This window comes from Trachymyrmex cornetzi, unplaced genomic scaffold, assembly GCF_001594075.2.
Source record: "Trachymyrmex cornetzi isolate Tcor2-1 unplaced genomic scaffold, Tcor1.1 scaffold1017, whole genome shotgun sequence".
In the NCBI taxonomy this organism is placed as follows: domain Eukaryota; kingdom Metazoa; phylum Arthropoda; class Insecta; order Hymenoptera; family Formicidae; genus Trachymyrmex; species Trachymyrmex cornetzi.
Window position 1 is genome coordinate 300,980 of NW_017295562.1, and position 23,913 is coordinate 324,892.

Sequence of the window (23,913 nt, forward strand, 5' to 3'; positions counted from 1 at the left end):
ACGGCGTTCAGTTTGTATTTGTGCGAGCGCTTCATCGGCAGATAGTCGTGGATTTTCCTTGGAACTTTCCGTTGTAGAGCAGTGAGTAATTCACTTAATAAGGAAAAAATACTGATCAACTGATAGAATATAAAAATTCGCGTAGCGAAAGCGTGGACACGAATGAGTTAAAATTTGAAAAATTCAAATCCTCAATTTGCATTTACAAATAGAAATACGAAGGAGTTAACACAAGGTCTTTGATTCCAATGATTTTGTTGTGGATGCTAAATAGCTAATTGGTATTGTCGACAATTGTCTTCTCACAGACTGAATTTTTGATCGCTTTGCAAAAGATATGCTACGCTCTGTGAAGATTAATTATTCCACGCTAAAATAATGTTGTTAATTTTCCCTCGTCTCCCAAATTTTGTGCACCTGCGCAATAAAACGATAAGCTATTAAATCTCGCTGAATCGAATTTATACTAAGAAAGTTTCGGGTTTATGTGGAGTAAATTTATCGTGAACGTTTTATCTTCAATAAATTCATAAAACGGGGTAGCTTATTAGATTGTGGACAGTTTTAAGGAGAAGAGCAAGAGTTGCGTTATATTCCGGTAAGTGTGTCATTCCCAGGATTGGGTACAGATAAGCCGTGTTTCGATATATGCATTGCCAGTAACGAAAATCTGCAGTTTACGTTACGTACACCAGAAAAAAATTCTTAAAAATCTATCGGAATTTTAAATTAATTGAAATTGTAATAGATTTAACTAGAAAAATACAAATCAGACATTTATAGTTAAAAACATTCTAGTTGAAATAACTAGAAATTCAAATTACGATAATTAGAATTCTGAATAATATCACAGAATTTGTTTCGTTTGTACACCTCTTGTTGTATAATCAAAACACTTTTTCAGTGTATACTATAGATTTGTATTATTGGCATATATTCGAACACGGTTTTAAACAACTTCTTAAATATATCTATGTATGTATGCACCTCATAAATGCTTTGTCATTAGGATATCTAAATCTACGCGATACAGCCATTTGTGTCACGGCAGGTCTTGTGTGTGTGTTGATAAGAAACTAGTATTATTAACTAAATTATGTTAGACAATATATTTTAAATTAATTTATTGATGTTATATTTTAAATCAACATTACATGAAACGTTCGAAGATAAATCAGGGATATGATTTGCGAAATCGCGCACGACGGTTGCGAAATCAGGCATCAATTATATTCATTTCGATTTTATTGCCATCTATCAAGTAATCCATTTTAGATGTGCGTGTATGAGTTGTAAAATTACCGTGTAATTATTAATGTCTGCAGGTATACATATATATACATTATGTATATACATATATATATATATATACATATTCATATATAAAATTAGAAACCAGAGGTAACAACCTCGGTAATAATTAATTTTTCACAAAATGGACTCAGCAATCAAGAAATGATACTTATGAGCATTTTCTACATATTCAGAACTGAGAATAGCGTAACAAGTTTGACTCACATAAATTAATCTTATCTCATGAAATGATATTAAATTCTTCAAAGATTGTTGTAACTTACAAATAATCCAGTTGTAATAAACAATTATGATAAAGTTAGATATAAAACACACAAAAAATTAAAGAAGCTTACAAATAATATTTCATCTCTTAGTTTTTTCAGAGAGAGAGAGAGAGAGAGAGAGAGAGAGAGAGAGAGAGAGAGAGAAAGAGCGAGAGAATCGATCAAACCTCAATTAACTTTAACGAGTGCTCATGAACACATTGGACACAATCCGCATATTTAATGTCAGTCAGACAGAATCATTCATATTGTTCTTTTTTTTTAGAAAGTTTGTTATTTCTTAGATTTCCTTCAACTTTGTTAATTGATATATAAAAACGCTACTATTTTTTTCACGTCTGCACTTTATGTAATGTTGTTCGTTACGCTATCAGAAGCGTAATCGTATGAATTATTATGAACTATTCAATATTGATGATTTCTTACTTCAGATATATCTGTTACTACTGTTATTTAGAAACTTTTTATGCCGTTGTATTTTTTGGAAGAAATAACATATTTATAATGTAAGAGTATTTACTGTATAAACGGTCTCGCATTACGATATCGCTGCATTTGTTTAGTGCCGAGACACTATTATGGCTACGTTCGGAAACGTCGCATTTATGTAGTGTTTCTAGATATTTTTTGTAGAAAGTACAGTAGCGTATAAGTCACCACTTTATTTTAAAGATAAAGTTACAATTAAACAATTTGACGTTAATTTATGTTGGCGTTAACTTAATCAATCGGTATCAAACGTCGATGATATAAAGGTAATCTTCCTCCCTCCTCCCTCCAATATTAATCTATTATCTTCATTACTTTTAATAATTAATAATTGATTAATTCCTATATACTTTTTTTCAAATTGATTTTATAAGTGATATTATATACATTTGTTCGATATCTAGCGGTGCGGTTTCTAATAGCACGTTCTGTTGTGTATGAAAAACGCTATGTTCCCATATGTTTAGCGTTCAGCTGTTTGCATATTTCTTCACTGTCATATATTCACCTTGTGTAAATGTAAAACTCAAGTACGTAGGGAAATATCCTATTTCTCACTATTTAATGTGTCATACAGCTTCTAGTCTAACCAGCTTTTGAATAGTCTTTAAGTTTATCGCATGTTGTTTTATTAGTTTAACTTTATCTTTGATGTGACATTAATTGTCATTATTTTATTAATACGTTTATTACTGATTGAGATTTTTTTTATGTTCTGGAGGAGTATTCATATCGGGTCAAAATAAAATATGTGCTAAATAACATTATTAGTAGTTTTTGTTTTATATGTTGCTCATTAAGTAACCAATATTATATCACTTTTAATCGTCATTTTTTCGTTGTTCATAATATAAAGATTAAAATAAATTGTGAGATATTAATAATTGAATAATTTATAATTACGTAATTAGTTAATTAAATATATGCTTATTAATGTTGAAATATATACATAGATAAGTAATCTAAATTTTATGTATATATTTATGTTTTTGTTAGCGGTGATTTCTTTTCTCTACTTTTACTTTTATATTTATTAATTTTAATATGAAAATTACTTTTACTATCAATGATCAAAAAGCTCAGAAGTAAAACGTATCTAAACATTATGATCTGTACTCGTATGTGAACTAATTTACTTCAGTCTTAATATATGAATGATATCGTGATTTATAGTCGACTTTTATTGAAAAGTAAATAGAGCATTATTTAATAATTGCAATTATATATCAGCGTAATGTTTACAAAAGTTTCTCTCTACGTACTGATATCATAAATTTATTACTCATTAAGTTAAACAGAATTAATCAGGATAACTTTATAATAGAAAGTCAATTCAAAAAATAAAAAATCTAACTACTAGTTATCAATTTGTCGATAAATTATTTAATTATCATTTGCAAAAGAGATTTGCTTACATATGTATAACGATAATGCGAATATACGCTATGATTTATTAAGAAAGAATAGATAAGGAAACTTGTTATTTTATTCCTAACTTTTTAGTATTTTAAAGCGATAAAAGATAAGATTTTTGTTAATTTTATGCTAAATATATGTCGTCATATTGTATACCTCTCATATGTATTGAAGTAGGTTTTAAGGTCTTTTTTAACCGTGACAGGTACTCTCTGGTCACGTAATGTTTGTGACACATACGTAATCTGGGCGTGGATTAGAATGCGAGATTCACCGCATGAATGCGCACTTCGTCCTAAACCTGCATGTTACACTGCACTATTGTTAACCTTCGAACCCTAGAAATAATATTTGTTTGTTGTCGTGAATCAGAATGCGAGATTTGCGCAAATTCTGTTGTAGTTTAGAAAATATTTCTACCACTTCTCTCTCAATCATTATCTTTTAGCGAAATAGATTGTACGTTCCTTATCCCTCAGTGAATTACTTTAATAAAGACAGAAGAATTTTAGAATTAAATTGTATATATTATTTTGAATATATATATTATATATATATATATAATTCTATTGTGTAGGATTCAATTTATACACGTACGTTTCATAAATGCAATCTTGTATCTTTTTTGATACGCCTCGTATGTATTGTTATAAACCGCCATTAAAGATATCGAAAAAAATTATATTGTTCAATACAATCAATTTGAAAATATATGTATTATATATATTAGAAATTGAATAATTTAAAAAAGTAATTGAGATAATCTTGATTAGTGTGGGAGGGAGTATCCTTATATCATTGATTTTTTAACAATCGACAATATTACAGTTTCAAATTACATTTACGTAGCTTTAGGTTTCAACGACACGATCGTTCTCTAAGATTCTCTTCTATATCATTTTATGCTATCGTTGGCATCTGTTTGAGACAAGCAGTAGAAAATTCTTGGTAACGAGGAGTGGCAGGATGAAGAACGATTCGACCGTGAACTATAAATTCCGATTAAACACGGTCGGGCATAGACTTCGTTCGGGGAATGTGCTTTCAGCGCTGTTACATCATTTTATTCTTACTTTATGTTGATTTATGTTTGTTTTATGTTGGTTTATGTTTAATGAACAATAAAAAAAATAGAATGACATAATATCGCTCTTAAAGCACTCTTCGTAGTCATAGATGAATTGAGTCGCCTAGTGAATTGCAGAACGAATTGTCACAATAGCGGTTTTTTTTGCAGCAATACTTTTCACATATATTCATAGCAAATTACAAGAAAGCGGGATAGAATTCTCCATAATTCCATGATAACTCATAGTTTTTGCTTTACTGCACTCCGTCACGGAAACATTAATGTACGTGCAGTTAATTACTTTTTCTCGCATCAGAATTCAGTTATTCACACATTAAAAGACTTTGTAATATAATTGTCATGTATTATATTTAAATATATACTTAATACTATTTTTATGCTTGTATATATTAGAGAAAGAAGATGTTCTCTCGTATATATTCACGATTTTATTATATATAAATCTCTTGATAAGAATATAATACTAGATATACATATTGTTGGTCTTATAATTTAATGACTTTTTATGTTGAACTTGATAAAGAAAAATTTAAAGCACATTACAAAATTAATTTGAATGTTTTAATCAATTACTGTTTACCGACTTTAAAGGTGACCTTAGACGGTTAATAATACTGTCAGTATTAACAAATACTGATCGAGTGTTAATATTAATAGATTGATGTAGAATATAGACGGTGATCTAGATTTTGATTCTATAGCTTCAGTATCGCTTTATTAGGATCCATGTTACAGCACAATAGATAATGTATGTAAAACTAAAGTGAAATACATCGTCAATAACATTGATCGTATAAGATTGTAAAAGTACTCAAAATATTAATGCATACTGTCAGTATTACTAATTAAAAATTACTGATTAGTATTACTGATCGTGTAGGATCACCTTAATAGTCGATACGCAGTTAGTTGTCTCGCTTTACAAAATTATAATTACTTTACATCCTTCATTAAAATGAATAATTCAAAATCGCGAAATAATAATACGTTTACACGATTATTCTTTTTTCATTCGGCTTCATTCTTGGCTGTGTTGTTCACTTTTGTCAGATAGCAATTAATCAAATTATTTCTATCACCTGCATTACATTGACACCAATCATGGTTATTTATAATTATTGACTTTAATTGATTACGCATTTAATTTGTAACATTAATTAATTTCTAATTTAATTGATGTAAAACTTTAGCCTTGATAAAAATAGCATTTTTTAAATATCTTTATTATATCTGAATTAGCCTGAAACTATTAAAACAGTTTAAGATGTAATGAAACGAAAAATATTTTCATTGTGTTTATATAATACAATTTCAAAATAATCTGTGAATACGATTTAACAAAAAATTATCTACTTTTATATACATATTATATATTTATATTATAGTGCAGGAATTCAGAAACACACATTTCAACAAAGATTTTGTAATATTAAAGAGAAAATTTTTAAAGAAGATAATAATTAATGCGCTATATTTATCACATTTATTTCACTGATAATTCTAATTTGCCACTGATAATTTCTTAATCATTCTTAAATTTGAGAGACTGATCAGAGTTAGCTCGTAGCTCTACGTAATTACACTTAATTAATTCTTGTTGCTTCAGTAATTTCTACTCTCGCGCAATGCATTAAATTAACTCCTACCGTGTGGAATCAATTATGAAAATTGTTCAACGTACTTAATTTGTTAAAGGAGACCGGAGCCGGTTTTCGACATATTGTTTGTCAAAATGTTTATAACTCAATCAGTATATGATAGAAAAATCTCTTTTTTTTACTGCAAATTGCTGATATAATATTAGTTTGTTGTGTAAAATGATTTGAAAATGATCAAAAGCATTAGGTATATTATTTACGACTTTAAAAAAATAAATAATGTTGGTGAGTAAATTTTTCTTACCATTGTCTGACAAGTCTTTGGCATTATTAATCACTATATTTCTATATTCATAGAAAATGACATGTCTTAGAAAATTTTTACTACAACTAATTAATTATTATCCTGACAAAGTTTGTAATCTCTTTTACTAAAAAATAGCTATGTGTAGTAAATTAAGCAAAATGAGACGGAGTTAGGTGACAATCAATTTGAATACCTATAGATCGACACATTTTTAGAGAATATATTTACAAATATATTATATTTTATGTTTTTCCATTTTTTATATAGAAACTATAGTACGAAAAGAAATTACGGATTTTATAATTAACATTATTTATATTAATATTGTACTGCAATTAAGTAACTTATTTATACGATGATGAATTCAAGAATAATATTTCTTTTGTACAGGATGTAAGTATATTATAATATATACAATATTTCAAAATCAGGCCACTTTTTTTTTTAAATCACTAATCAAAAACTGTGCGTGCGCGCGTGTGTGTGTGTGTGTGACAGTCTGTCCCGGTCTCTCTTGCATATACAAATAAATTTTGATATTATTTCAATGATATATTACTCTGATCAAAATTGTGCAATAAATCGATCAAAGTTACGGTCACTAAGCAACGCGATTACGAGAACAGATTACGAGATATCGAAGATAAATTTGTCGACACACCCTGTGCATATCCTATGTTGGTCGTTTCTTTTATCGGATTTCTAACGAAATTATTGGACTTAGCATGAATCTACATTATTACAATTTCTTAGACAAGAACGGGAAAAAACTCTCGTTCATTATCGCAGTGTTCCACGATGTATTTATAGCTCATTAGATTATAAAAAAATACATGCTTCGTCTCGTACGCATGTTAAGGAAATCGAGAAATAAGACTTCCTTGATGCAATTCTCACTACTTGAGAGAAATTACGAGTAATTATTAAATTACAATAAAAAACGTTTATATAATCTAGAGTAATAATAGTATGCGATTATTATTCCTCTGCAATACGCGGAGGTTTTTTACGAGAAGTTAAGATCAAATCGTAATCACGTGGTACGTTAGTCGCCCGTCTTTGGCGGCAATAAAGTGAGTCATGTCGATTATAATGTTTTCAATTTGCGTAATGATTCATTGTACAATCAATTCATTCACGAGATACAGAGATCGATACTTACCCAATCAATCTGTATCACTATTAACTCAGCAAACACAAAGTTACATATAACGTACTCGTTAGTTGTAATTTCTCTCTCAACAATATAACTGTAATATAACATACGTGTTATATTGTAAAACCGTAATCATTTTTGAGATATAGGTAATTTGCACAATTTGTCACGCCTGTCTACAAATATATTACCAAATAATAACGAAAAGATTCCCAGCAAACACAAAATTACATGTAACTTGAAAAGTAGGTACTTCATAAAATATATTTCATTGTAGCGTTTTGGAAAGCTCTCGACATGAGCTATTAGAGTCTTGAATCAAAAATAGGGTGTTCCATTTCAGAAAATCAATGTGACCTTGACCTGACCTTGGCAACCCAAGGTCAAACTGATAGGATTAGTAAATAGATATTTTTGGGACATACGCTTAATTATCATTTTATTTGATTGATACTTTCCGTGGCTTGCGAAAAAGCATAATATTACGAAATCCGTGAATCTTATCGAAAATAGACAAATGATTATTGACTAAATTATGCATAAGGCATGACAAATCAGTGATAGTGCTCGCAAATTTAAAAATAGAATAATCTTTTTTTTTGTATTAAATTATAACAAATTTCTACAACGTGTGCGTCTTAATAAAAAGTTGTAAAAATTTTTTTTATAATGTGCAAATATTTTGTCAAGATAATTTACTGTTATCTGTTAAGAAATGGATACAATTTTAGAAAATGATTGTGATGATAGAACGTGAACAACTTCTATCACCATTGATGAAAGAACTTCAAATCAATCTTCTATACTTAGGATCCATGGCGCCTCTGACGGCGTATCTCTCATTTTCAACGATATAACGGGTGTGCAGCACAAATGCGTATTTTTTCGGTGTTACTAGCATTGTAATTACGTTATTTTCCTTATAACATAGATTACGATCTTTTGAATTTATTAAAGAAATAGTAAATAACAATATTTACATAATTTAATTTTGAATGACGATAAAATTGTAATTCAATAATGCATAAATACTTTCAATGTTTTTGACTATTAAAATATATAAATAATTTTTTCAAATAATTAAAATTGATATTTTATAGAATTTGCATTCGAGTAAATTTTTGATCCGTATTATAAGAAGTAGTTCACAGATAATTAAATAACCTAATTACAACAAAGAGAGGTCAACATTAGAAAATGAAGTGTGCGTTGTGACAAATACGTTCGATGAATGTGTGTACGTACGTTCATTATTGTCAAAGATTGAAAGTGCGATATTTGAAACCGGCGTGTACGCGAATGAGAAAATATTGATCGTATGTAGTGCTTTTTGTTTGCACAATTATGTCAAGGAACAAATATCGTATATAATTCTTTCCTGAATTTAATAGATCAATTTTTTGTAATTAAATAACAAGTTTTGTTTAACATTATGCTAAATTAATCGCGTTTTGAATTTATAATGATACAATAAATAATTGTAACGTCAATTGTATGTAACAAAAATATAATTTTAACTTGATCAGTTTGAAGTAAAAATGTTTTAAATATATATCTACTTACGTCATTAAACAATTTTTAAAGAATTATACTTTCTATATACAGAAGTCTAACATCTCATAGTAACTTATGGTTAGGAAAATTTTGTAATTACAAATTTATCCACGTCATATTTTTTATTCAGCATTTATGGCTCTTTTTATTTAGCATTTGTATTATTTAGCATTTGTATTATTTACTTTGTATTTTTATGATGTATACATATTATACATTGCATATGCAACTTTGAGCGTTAATATCACATAATCGTGATTACAAGATAAAAAACGAAAAAATGCTTATCGATAAAAGAATGCAAAGTAAATAATTAACCTGAATTAACCTTAATCACCTCCTAAAATACTTGATAATGTTGAGATTGTGTGTGTACAAAGACGCCAGATTCAAATGTTTGCTTCATTGCAAGGACGAATAGAAGTCGAGCCTGTGTTCTCAGCGACTCATGTTGCATACCGCATAAAATTTTGTCCAAATAAGTTTGGATTCTTTTTCATGTTTTACATCTTTTTGGTGCTAATTTTAAGAAGTGTGTAAAAATGTTAGTTTTAAAACAGATTTTTTAAAGTTTTTATATCACTTCTTCCCTGATGTAATTGTAAAATCAACATTTATGGAGATGTATTAAACGTAATTTATGAAGACATATTAGACATACAAAATTTATGAAATACTCAAAATTAAAAAAAAAACTCTTCCAGAAAGATTTGTTAAATTATAGAAATGATGTTCATTTTGTTAATGTCACACATTTTTCTATAGGTTATGCTATACAATATTTTTATTTTGGAATCATCTTACTCATTTTAATCAAAATAAAAGGAATTTAATAATTACTCTACTATAAAAATGACTTTATTGTTTTGTTTTACGAAAAAAGTTGATGTTTTTACTTATAAAAGTCTTCATTTCCAGATGCTCAAATAATTCAACTTTCTGAAGCTAACATTGATGTACTATTTTTTTTAAAGTACATATTATACCTAAATATTATATCTAAAAGAACTTCTTTCATCTAATGTAAAAGTTGCGAATTTTTAATTAATATTACGTTTTTTTAAATTCTCACTTACATTTAAATTTGTAAAAAAATAATAATATACCATCCGGCTTTTATTATAGTAAATACTTGTCGTTAAAGTTTTCACAAGTATGCAAGATTTTTCTTCAGATCTTTATATATTTTGAAATAATAATAAATAAAAATCTACTGTGGACCTCAGCAATGGTCTAGTCTATAGATTGTAATCGAAAAGAAAAACATAACCGTTTAAATTTAGGAAATCACAAACAAAATGGAATAAAAGCAAATTTTGTTCTATCACTCAGACTTTAAACAACTTGGAAAAACTTATCGTTTCCGTTAGGACAATTATATTTTGTAACGTATTATATCACCAGAAGACCGTGAAAACAGGGAGTGTTTCTATACATTTTATTCTAATCGCCACTTACTCGAAGGCCGCATGAATGTATAATAACTAACTTATGCTTTTTTTATTCTCAAATTTTTGCAAAATTGCATTAAATACACATCTGATATTTTTGTGATTGCTAGATGTAAAACTGTGCAAAATTATTCATTGAAAATACTATATCGCTTTTTATTGTCAATTGTTGTCAATGATACCCACAAGTTTCACACACTATCATCTAATGTCGACTTACATTGGCTTGCATTGTTTCTTTATTTCGATTTAATATTTTATGTTTTTTATCTTCGATAATTAAACGCAAGTACCGTGAAAAAATTTTGTAAACAGAGATGTTAGATATACAAGGTGTATTCTCGTAAACGTTTATGTTTGATAGCCTATTTTTCTAAAACTGATTTCTACGTTTATATAAAATGAATTGTCTAGTATTATTCTATATATATACGTATCAAAAGAAACATGGTACAAATCAATAAATAGGGTTCTATATAATAAATGTATACGTTTAATGATTTTTTTTAAATACAAAAATATAAAAAACAATAAATACAATAAAATATAAAAATTAAGAATATAAAAAAATGATTTATGTAAGTTATTATATAAGTTATGAATTGACTTTTAGATTTAGAATACGATCATTTCATAAAATGAGGCCGGTTCCGTAAGCCCACATCCAAATAATTAAACCGATTTGTGAAATACCTGAATTCAAGACAGTGTTTTCTTTCTTAAGAGAATAAATACTTTTGGCTTTTATACAAAACATGAAGAAGGAATCTTGTTTATCAATTTAAATTTAAGAAAAATTTAGTGTTATTAACTGATAATAATTTAATTTTATATAAGTATAATTTGTTAACAATGGCATTAGTACAAAATATTTTACAATTATTTAATTGTACAATATTGTATTATATTATACAGTTATATAATATTTTTTTAATGAATCAACTTAAATATAAAATGTAAAGTATAAATAATTTAAGAAGCATAATTAAAATTAACTTTGTAACCATAATTAAGAAAACGAAGTTTCAAAGATGTAAATAAAAAAAATCTTAATTTTCTAATAATTACGGATTTTTAAAACACGAACTAGAATCGAAATTGATATATTAGTATTTAATTATTATTTAATTTTAAAACATCGAATATTACTTATAAAATAGATACAGGAAAATAAAAGTATACAGAAAAAATCATTTCAATTTTTATCTAATATTATTATGTATTAGTACCAACTTACTATACTCTATAAATTTAATTTACATTTAATCAAAAAGTATCTTGAAGCTTTTCGCTTTCACTTTGTGTTGACTTACTATCCTAAAAGTAAACACCATTAGTTTGATGAGAAATAGCTTGAGTAATTGGAACCGACGAGACGGATATTAAGGAATTTTCAATGACTTCTGTCAATGGCTTTAACATCGAGAGCCTGCTTAAACCTACTATAAATTCACGTTACATAAACATTGGTCTATATTCGATTTATCTAATTAATAAATTAATTATCAACTGCCGGCTTTAAATTTTTGAAAATAAGTTGATATGGATATGGATCTTGCAATAAATTAAATAAATTAATATAATTTGACTTGTAAATTAAGTATTCGCTGACATTGATAGCCTATTAATGTTTAATAAATTGTACCATAATGCGCGAAATAAAACGCTAATATAGTTACTTGTCCATTACGAGACGTTTCATCGTAGAACTTTACAGTATTTTAACATAAATATGATAGAGAGTGCCAAAGATTTATGAATTTAATTTATCTCCGATGTGACTGTGCGCCGAAACGTTCGGACTGAAGGAATTATATATACGCGAATGTTTCGGTTCGCGATTATTAGCATCTCAGATTGATTGTGTTTAAATGTCCGAACGTTTCGGCGCACAGTCACATCGGAGATAAATTAAATTCATGAATCTAAAAATATTATATTATTCGAAGCATCTAACTTCGACCGATCTTTGGCGCACTCTACCATATTTATGTTGTACATTTACAATGTTTTGCTTAACCTTGTCGTTCTTTCTTTGAAGGACAAACTTAGTTAAAGTCATATCATATAATGATCATAACGTTGAAATATCCTTACATATGTGATTGAGAATCGGCAACGCTATGAGATACAATGAGCATTCTCCAAAAGTCAGGATTACTGATCGATCGAATTTCGAGTCACCGAAGAAAGGTACTAAAGGAGGAGATGAGAAATTTACGAAAAGAAAGGTACTTTCTCTTTGAAATGTTTGCAAAGTACAATTTCAGATCGCATTTACATATCGATTGAAGAATAAGTTTTTAGAATTTTTCACTGATTATCATGCAAAAATTATCCTAATTTTTGCCAAAGAAAATCATGAACATTATATAAGACTTTAATATAATTTTTATATAATTAATACTTACAATAAGTTTCAATACCTACTGTTTTTGTTTGAATTATTTAGCTTTATTATCACTTATTTATTAAAGCTATAACTAAAAGAATATACATTCTGGGCTGCAATATATTATATATTCAATATTGTGTCTAATTTTAAATGATGAAACTGCGTACACACGTTCATACATGCATAATAATGTAAGGAAATAATCTAACGTTATAATGTAAAAAAATACATATACATATGCATAAAGTTATTACATAATACATACGTATATCAACTAAAAGATTGTAACACTTTTCTCTTAATGTTTTTTGGAATGCAGTTTGCTCATTCAAAATTAACTGCAGTGAGCATTTTAGAAGTGTCCTTTCGTGCACGAAAATCGTATAGTCCCTTTACTATATAAATAATTATAATCTCTAATTGTGCATTACATAAATATAGCATATAACAAATGTATGTAATTAACAATATTCGTATTATACTCATAACTGCAATATATTTCAAGAAAAAAGATATGAAAAGATATATTTTGTTTTATATTGGACAGAGCTTACTCTACATTGCATTAGTAATTATAGATAAAAAATACTACTATCACTTATTTAAAATAATGTAATTATGATTTATCATAGATTGGTTCTTATCTATGGATCCATAAGTAAGAATCAATCGCTCGGTGAACAGACGGCATTCTGAAACCTATTAAAAAAAACTGTTGAAATCTTTTTGTGATCGGCTGTATATTCGATACTAGGATTGCATTCGGGAATACACACCGAGTGACTCCAGGTATATTAATTTATCCTTGTTTAATTTTCGGTGAATTACAAGTGATCTGTTTTCTGTTCCTGCACTAGACTGCACTAGAAGTCTCTTTCTCGCTTTCGACAAGTATCAAACATATACCTATTTCACTTTAAGTTTCAAAAGTGTACACTGATTCAGCCACAGAAAACAGACCTCAGGAATGACACTTGGAGGCACTCGGTATGTACGAACGCAGTTTAATTGTTTTCGAGTTGGAGCTTATCGATCGATCAGTCAGTTCTCTTGTCATCCTCGAAGTTTGACATTGGCGTTCAAAGTAACGAATTATTAATATATATTTTATCAAAATACCGGAAAATGTTGCGCGTATCATTTGTTCCTGGTATGTCTTGATAATATTAGAAAAAGTCTGGTATCTTGTAAGTTTTGATAAATTATTTTTAGATATAATTTACTCTTAATAGTATAATAATAAAGTAGCACAATATATTACTATTGTACGTAGTATAACTATGATAAATCGTAATATTATTATATTATTTTAAATAGAGATTATAATTATTTAAATTAGAGATATGCAATAGTAAGCTCTGTCCAATATAAGACGAAATATATCTTTTCATATCTTTTTTCTTGAAATATATTGCAGTTATGAGTATAATACAAATATTGTTAATTACGTACATTTGTTATATGCTATATTTGTGTAATGCACAATTAGAGATTATAATTATTTATATGGTAAAGGGACTATACAATCTTCGTGCACGGAAGGACACTTCTAGTAAAATGCTCACTGCAGTTAATTGTGAACTTAAGATACATAAGAAAAACGTTGTATAAACTTTTACAGATTTTATCAGAAATAACGTATAAAAAACGTAGGACAAAAGTAATTCAATCAAAAATTATGAATAATTTGAAAACCTATATGTTTGGTTTATGAAGTGTGTAAAAGTTCTAACCTCTTAAAATTTTATTACATTTCGAGCATTGACGACAAGTGTTTTATTGCACTGTTATTATCTCTTGCAAATTAACATACCAAGAATATTCACTGAATTCTCATTTAGAAGTTTTATCTTTTTTCATGGTTACTTTGTTATAGAATAGCAATTTATATTACAAAATATAATTAAATACTTTTTCAATATCTGAATAATTTATACAATTATGAGAAATATTTGTTTTTGTATCTATTTTTGGTATTTTTGATTAATAAAACGTAACTTATGATGCTAATATGTTAATCGTAAAACTATTCGCAAGTGCGAAAATAACATTTTATAATGCTCGGCATATATTAGGTCGAGAATATTCTTGCAGATTGCACCTGTTGTTGTTAAATCAGCGTGGAAAATGTTTCCGCGGTTATGCTAGACTGAGATTTACGTAACATGTTAACGAGGTATAGCCTTGCCGTAATTCACATAAATTCATACACTTTTAAAAATATCGATTTTCTCCCAATTGATTATCAGAATGGTACCAGATGTTCTGTGATCTTAAGATAGTTCAGTTTTAACATATCGGTAATTAAAAATTAATGGTTATGAAATACCAATGTGCACTGGCGTGCAGTGAATGCGTTATTTAATGAAGTTAATAATTTTACAATTGAAAGTAAATGACAAAGAATAAAATAATCCTAAAATAAATGATCTTTTTTGATAACAAATTTTTTAAAATACTTAAAAACAGTAATAATCTTATCGCGACGCAAACTGGTGGGGTTATCAGCGATCAATATGTAATATCTTAGAACATGTATTCTCCTCGCTTTTATTCCACAGAATATTCGTATTCGAATAACGTAGAATCGTTAAAAGAAAGAAGTAAACGAATGTCCAAAAAATCCTGAGGTTGATCTTTTAATAAATTTGAAAGTGCTTTATATGGAATGTTATTTAAGAAAGTGACATGTAATCTTGTCCATGTTTTAAATCTGAAGAAAACTGTTCTGCAGCACGAAACAATCTAAAATTTCGATTTGTCATGTTTAGGTTCGCATGTACCGTGTACAACAATATCACGATCAATAAATCGAATCAACGAGTACTGGTGAATCTCGCAAAAATTACTTGCAATGCAGAATAGCAACTGAATCGATTTATGAAAAATCAACGGTGATCCCTGGATGTTTCTAGACGATTGCAAGAGGCATTCAAACAGAATACGTCCTTGAGAATGTCGCCGTATGAAGAAAAGGTAACGGCGGCAATATGTCCTAAGGCAGAGACAGACTGTAACATAACGCTGAAGAGGAATCGGTTAGCAAACGTTGAGCCGGTGAAGAGGCATGCAGCAACGACTCAGAACGATGAGTCGACTGAGATTAAGTACGTACCGAGGATAAAGTGGCTGGATTTTAGCGCGCAACTCTTCATACACGGCGGATGTCTTTACGGGCTGTATTTGGTGCTCACACAGGCGAAATTGCTTACTTCGCTATGGGGTAAGGCAAATATTTTTTTAGTCCATATACATTTAATCTACCGTCAGTTGTATCAATTTTTTATTTTAACATTCTAATAGAAATTTTTATTTTAAAAAAAGTATTCTTTACATATGTCGCTGTGCAGTATTTTTTACTTTAATACAAATATCTTTTTACAAATCTTTTTTTAATACACTATATATTTAAATTAGTCATTTTCGTGCTTTGAGATACCGAATATAATCTCATTATCGCTTATCAGATAGATGGAAATAAACTTACATAATCTGAGTATACAGCGAATGCTTATTTGATTTTGTAATTTAATTAAAGCATTTTAATTTATACGTTAACTAATATTGTTTTTTGCCATAATACAAAATAAATAATAACTAATACTATATTATTTATTGCATTTCATCTTTAATTCTACAGTGTGATTAATCTTTATTTCACTTTGTAACAGAAGCATAATTTAAACTTAACACGCGCACGCCAAAATTAACTTTTACTTTTTGTAATTCTATTTTTAAAATTTAACTATATATTCTAGCGCATAATCGCATGGATCGATATACAATTGCCTTGTGTTCCTTATTATTGCAAAACAATCCTTGAAATATGAGCATGTTGGAAGTATTTAATTTACGATAGCGCAAGAATGTAGGTCGCACGGTAATTTCACGTCATTTGCGAGTTAATAACAATATCAGCATTGTAATTCTAATACTACAACGTGTTTGACTACCTACGGGATTGGTCATCAATTTATCTTCTATCTGCGAATCCGTCATTCTTTAAGAATATTTTACGACGCGTGCAATGTGGATAGATGAGAGCACTCAATCAATTCGAACGAAATTATGTCGCCACGGTAATTTGTAAATGTCTTAGGTGTTATCAAGTTTTTCTCACACTTTAAATTGTGAAATAGTGTGTCGATAGTTGAACAAGGAAATAATTATGACAATTGCCTTTTATGTTATAAATAATGCAAACGTTATAATGAAATTTTTTAGCCTTTAGTATATTTTCTCTGAATTCTTACTGAGTTATATAATTTCTTGCCACCGTGTTACTTTCTTATAAATTGAGATCGCTTATCGGTATAGCCGCAAAAGTTGATTTAACAGCAGCTTTCGCGGCTGTACAGGCAAGGTCTAATATCACCAGGTGATCATAGCATGCATATCATGCGAGTGTCGAAATGTTTACAATAAATTTGTGTCATACGTAACAGAGAATAATTTACTTATAGTAGGAGTTGAATCACACACACGACATTGGCCGTGGAAAATAAATGGCATAGAAACACGCACGGCTACGGCTATGAAAACACTTATAAGAAAAGCCTGATAATGAGACGGGTTACGCAAATGCACATGTTTGTATTCGATTGACGTTTAAAGCCAACACTTATATCGAATTTACTGGCATTGGATCTCATAAAACGGAAGAATATGCCGCGATAACGATACGTCTCGTATTTCTGCAATGTGTATTCGTGGTAAAATTACATTGCTCCGCGATATGGCGAATATAACATCTCCTTACATCTAAAGAACACGATAAAAGAAAAAGCAGCTGTCATGATGTAATCAATTTATTCATAAAAATTTATATAATTTATAATTTATTTTATTTTTCTTAAACTTTGAAAATTATTTATTTTTGTATGAGACCAAAAATTAAATTATTAAAAAACCAAGAAAATATAAATACACAAGGATTTGAAATAAAAATGGACTTATATATATAAATAAACAAAAAGATAGTAAATATAAAACTTAAAAATAGAAAAAACTAGAAACATAGAAAATAGAATTAATAATTATTTTACAAACTTATCACTTACAAAGAATGAGTGATATCGTAAAATCTAATGTAGCAAATACGTAATAAAATATTCTAATGTTGTTACTCCTCTTTAACTAAATATATATATTATTAATAGTTTTGAGAATGTTTTGGTGAATATATTTTGTATAATTATAGTGTTTGTGACGATTTATACATCTGGCTTTGGTATTACGGCTGGCGTTCACAGATTATGGTCGCACAAGGCATACAAAGCTAAATGGCCCTTGCGTCTATTTCTAGTCTTCCTCTTCACGATAACAGGACAGGTGTGTTAAATTTTCTCTCTCTCTCTCTCTCTCTCTCTCACGTAATAATAATAGATAATCTTTGTACAATAAACATAAGAATTCTCTTTTATTAATCAATAAGATTTTTTTATTCGGACCGACAAGAATTAAACACTAAGTATAAGCGTATTCAGGCCTATGACGGTCAAAGCTAGGTCTTTTTTGCCTAAAACACATTGTCAATTTAATTTAACTTGTGATATTATTGCAGTAGTTTAATTGCGTTAAATGAAGTCCGGAAAAATTTCGGCGCGCAGTTTGAATAACTACAAAAATATGATATGCATGTACATATATAGGATATAGATAATTCACTTATTTAGGCAAAAAAGATCTAGCTTTGACCTGATTAAATCATAGGCCTGAATACGCTTATACTTAGTGTCTCTTTTATTAATATTGTGATTGTGTCATTATTGCTGTCACACGAGACATATTTGTATTAAAGATTATATTTATATACACACAGAGTGGGCAATAACTATTACCTGTAAAATTTCTTTGAATCCAGAGGAAAATTTGTGTAATCAATATTGCACGATAATCGCGGTACGAAGGGAACACTATCATATGGCGATAATAAATTTTGTTCAAGTTAGTAAAGATGAGCGCTTTAGAGATATCAAGATTACCTTTATTTCTTAAAATGGATTTGTAATATGTTTCTTTATAGTATTGAGATAGAGAAGCTCAAAACAAATTTAGAACTCATGACACAAGATTATTAAGCAAAATTAAAAATAAGAAATATTAAAAAATATGTTTTTTATATTAAATAAAATAAAACTTACTTTTGTTTTATATATATATGTTTTATGTGACATTTTATTTTTTTATTTTAATCTTGTTCAGTAATTCTGAATCATAAGTTCTGAACTAGTTCTGATCTCCTTTATCATATTATAAATAAAACATACCGAACTTATTAAAAAAATAAAATTGACCTTCTCGTATCTTCAAAGCGTCTTTACCTTAACAAAAATTATTATCGTGATAGCCTCCTTCGTACCATGCAATTTTGATAACGAAATTTTTCTTTAGATTTCTTTCAGAACACTTCCTTCGGAAGTGATAACCTTATAGATTCACTAATATTCAAAGTGATAAAAAATTATTGCTACATTCTGTGTATGTATATAAAGGATGTTTCTAAATAATTACAAAATATACATTGGTTTGGAACAAAAGTTTATAGCGCTGCAAACTTTAAAATTCAAGCAGTTGTAACTTCATTAAAAATAAACAAAATTTAAATTAAAAAAATTTTTTTAAAGTTTAATATCTGTATTTTTGAAAGATTACTATGCATTTTCAGTTTCTGTGAGTTTGACAATTTTTTACATACAGAAAACTACAAACTGAACAAAATGGAAACTTTTCTTTTTATTTTGCGAACGTGCCTAAAAAAAAGCTTGTGACAACTTTCGACTTTCTAACGTAAAAGTTTAAAGTTTTTTCTACAAAATTTTGAAAATATTCCTAAAATTTTTTATTACTGCGGATTAATAAAAGAAGCATTTCGATTTTGATTGCTCATGACACTCCGTTAAAAATCATCATTTATAATTTAAAAAAACAGATTCTTAAAGTTGAAGTCTTGCTCTATCGAATGATATAATTGTTAATTTTTTTTTTTAAACATATGTAGACACATGATACAAATGAGTACACTGAAAAAAAGGATTGGCTGTTGCAGCAAATTAGATGGTAAAATATGGCATAGCATTTTTAATTGATTTACAGCAGCCAATTTTTGGCTGCGTTAACCTATCGAAATCTTATACTGACATTGCGGATAGGCTAACGCAACCAAAAATAGGCTGCTAAAGCCAATTAAAAATGCTATGCCATTATTTTACCATCTAATTTGCTGCAGCAACCAATCCTTTTTTTCAGTGTAGCGCTACGAAGTTTTATTCAAATAAAAAAAATGTGTATGTATAATATATATATAAAACACTCATACACATACAGAGTATTTTGAAATTCGCGAATTAAAATACTACAATAAGAAAGTTCTAAAAAAATAAGTTATAAAAACAGTTGCTATTTGTCATTCCGAGCAGTATAGTTTTTGAGACATAAAAGTTAAAAGCTGACCAATTATAGATTACGGTTGAACTACCATCTATTTGTGAGTTACTATAAATATAATTAAAATTTTAAATTTTATCTTAGGTTTATCCTATTTTTTCAGTAATTTCTGGAAAACCTCCCGAAATGTTATCATTAAATAATTCAGATATGCTTTAATAACGAATTTTAATTGCAACAAAGTTTCTGCAGTACATATTGTATAATATAACAAATTGCATGAAAAATAGCCCTTTTTGTAATTTTAATTGCAAATTCCTGAAAATTGTAACGTGATAGAGTAATTTGGAAAACGGATTCGTATTTAGTATCCAAAAAACTATAAAACATATGATTAGTCTTGTTTTAGTGTTAAAAAAAGTCATTTTTTGTTGAATAGTGTAATCTATAATTGGCCTGTTTTTAACATTTATCTCAAAAACTACTACTTAGAATGACAAGTGGCAAATACTTCTATAACTTATTTTTTCGAAAACTTTGTTGTAGAGGAGACAAAAATTTTTTAAGATATTTTCTATGAATACAGGGATATCGAGATTAATAATGCCAAAGTCTTGTCAGACGACAAAATAGGTGGTAAAAAAATTTACTCATCAACTTCATTTTCTTAAAAGTCGTTTGTGACTCATATTAAGTTAAATTTGACATTATAGATTTAACAGTATACATTTAAAATGCTTTTGGTGTAAATCATTTTAAACAACAAATTAATATTATATTACCAATTTATAATAAAAAAAAGAGATTTTTCTGTAATATTTGAGTTATAAGCTTTTTGACAATCAACCCTGTATGACGACCGGTCCCGGTTTTCTTAATAGTATTTTAATTCGCGAATTTCAAAGACATCCCTCTCTCTCTCTCTCTATATATATATATATATGTACTTAAAAATAAATTAATGAATTTTATCAAGGTTTTAACAATATTCTTTTTGTGCAGAAAGATGTGTACACATGGGCGTTGGACCATAGGGTACATCATAAATATAGTGAAACCGATGCAGATCCGCATGATGCGAGAAGAGGTTTCTTTTTCGCTCATGTAGGGTGGCTTTTTACGACACCCCATCCAGACGTCGTCGCCAAACGCATCGCGGTCGATGTGAGCGATCTAGAAGCGGATCCCATAGTTATGTGGCAAAAAAGGCAAAAGATTTATAGCATTCGTTACGTCATTCGTTTTGTTTTACAAGGAATATTACCCAATATGTATACGTCGATTTTAGTGAAACTTTTATTACTGAAAGTACTTGCGAAATGATGAGCCACGATTCCATTTTATCGGCAATTATCAATATTTAGGAAAAATTGAAATGTTTAGAGAAAACTGAAAATTATAAAAAAAAAACATAAGAAAAGTACACTATCAAATACCACTTTACACATGTGAATAGTTTCTGATATATTTTTGCCTACTGAATCTGTTATCCAAATTTAGTTATCATGTTACGACTTTGAAAAAGAAATGATATTGAAAAGGACAAAAACTCAAAGATTTTGAAGATTTTTTTAGACATTGTAACATCAGCAATATAGATTTGCTTAATTAAAGTATTAATTTTTAGCTTTAAAATGCGTCTTATTTTATGTCGATATGACTCTTCGTTTTCGAGATATTTTAATCGAATTATATTAAATAAAGAAGCAATAAGAAATTAGCAAGGTACAATATGGCAGGAAGATTATAATCTTAAAATAAAAAAGATTATTATCTTCCTGCCATATATATTATATTTTAAAATGCATTTTAAAGCTAAAACTGATACTTCGACAAGGCATTAATAAAATTTAGAAAAAAATTTGCTGCTAATGCTACAACATAAAACCCTTAAAATTGTTTTTTTTCTATTTTGTCACCATTTTTTCAGAATTGTGATATGATAGCAAAATTTGAACAATAAATTCATATTTAGCAGGCAAAAATAAATTAAAAATGATTATTCACAAAAAGTTCCAAAATAATGTCGAACAGTGTAATTTTTTCATATTTTTTCAATTTTTAGTTCTCCATGAAAATTTTAATTTTTTATATTAAATATTAACGATTAAAATGGATATATTTATTTATCATTTTCCAAGTATTTTTAGTAATGAAAATTTTATCAAAATTGGCATGTACATACTGAGAGTGTTTCCTGTTAGCATTACAAAAAGAAGTATACTGATATACATATAAGTAAAATAGAATATATATTAAAGACATCCTTATTGTTATTTTATACATGTTCAAAAATTTATGTGTCATTTTTTATGACATAATTAATTTTATATCGATTTATCCATATAGATTATATATACCTCTATTTGCACTTCTAACCATCGCACTGCCAGTGGGAATTCCTTGCTACTTCTGGTCGGAATCACTATGGATATCGTTTTGGGTGAACTTCAATTTCCGCTTCTGCATTAATTTAAACATAGCCTTCTCCGTCAATAGCGTGGCACACATGTGGGGTCAGAAACCTTACGATAAGTACGTATTAAATCACGAATGCATCGAAGATTCGCTGATGGGATAATCGAAAATAAGCAACAATTTAATTCGATGAATTTTTTACATGACATTCTATCTAGTCTAAATATCAGTCTTTGAAACAGAATGTGATTATTTGCTTATAGAAACATTTCGCCAGTGGAGAACATTGCGGTATCAATCGCGGCGCTTGGTGAGGGATATCACAATTATCATCATGTGTTCCCATGGGATTATAAGACCGGTGAGCTAGGCGAGTACCCGTTCAATCTTACTACCGCCTTCATTGATGCATTTGCACGGATCGGGTGGGCCTACGATCGGAAGTATGTCTCACCAAATATGATCCGTCGTAGAGCACACCGATCTGGCGATGGAAGTCACGTCTGGGGTTACGGTGATGTCGATATCTTGAAAGAAGATCTAGAGGAATTAGATGTCATGGACAATCATGAGCTGTGAGACTGAAAAACTTGAAAAAATATTTTGAGGAGAAACATTTCCTAATGTCATACGTGGACCACATGTAAAGTCTTTCGCAAAGATTTGAGCTAAAATAATATAGGGATTTGAGATTCTGTATAATTTCAGATTGCCATATACAGTATATACCATTGGGAGACATTTAATGTAATAATTATTGAATTAAAAAGATATATATTTTAATTGCAAGATAGTCGGTAAAGCACAGTTGGCGATTATAGTCAACAATTAATAAATAAACTATTTTATTTATGATATGAATTCGTCATAAAATTTATTCTAGAATTAATATACATATATACATTGGTCGTTTATTTATTTTTATATTTATAGGCTTTGTCAGCATCTCAGATAGCATATGACATTAATAGAACAACACTATATGAACATTTTAAGAATGTATTGTAATAATCTTAAAATGTTCTATGAACGTTTTTAGAAATTTGGTGTTGTATGGGATTGTTTGTTGCAGT

At 28.4% G+C, this 23,913-nt stretch overlaps 1 protein-coding gene across 4 annotated transcripts; it reads left to right on the forward strand.

Moving 5' to 3' along the window:
* LOC108758365 (acyl-CoA Delta(11) desaturase) lies at positions 1-23,678 on the forward strand. 4 transcript variants are annotated; one of them, XM_018503271.1, is made up of 6 exons: positions 1-81; positions 15,808-16,259; positions 18,237-18,367; positions 21,425-21,630; positions 22,772-22,957; positions 23,104-23,677. In XM_018503271.1, exons 2-6 carry the CDS (start codon positions 15,992-15,994, stop codon positions 23,417-23,419), a joined length of 1,107 nt encoding a protein of 368 aa, XP_018358773.1. In that variant the 5' UTR covers positions 1-81; positions 15,808-15,991; the 3' UTR covers positions 23,420-23,677. The 4 variants fall into 4 exon arrangements, with proteins under 4 accessions (XP_018358773.1, XP_018358789.1, XP_018358781.1 ...); XM_018503287.1 differs by lacking the exon at positions 1-81 and adding an exon at positions 579-598; XM_018503279.1 differs by lacking the exon at positions 1-81 and adding an exon at positions 14,107-14,223.
* Positions 23,679-23,913: the final 235 nt, after the last annotated feature.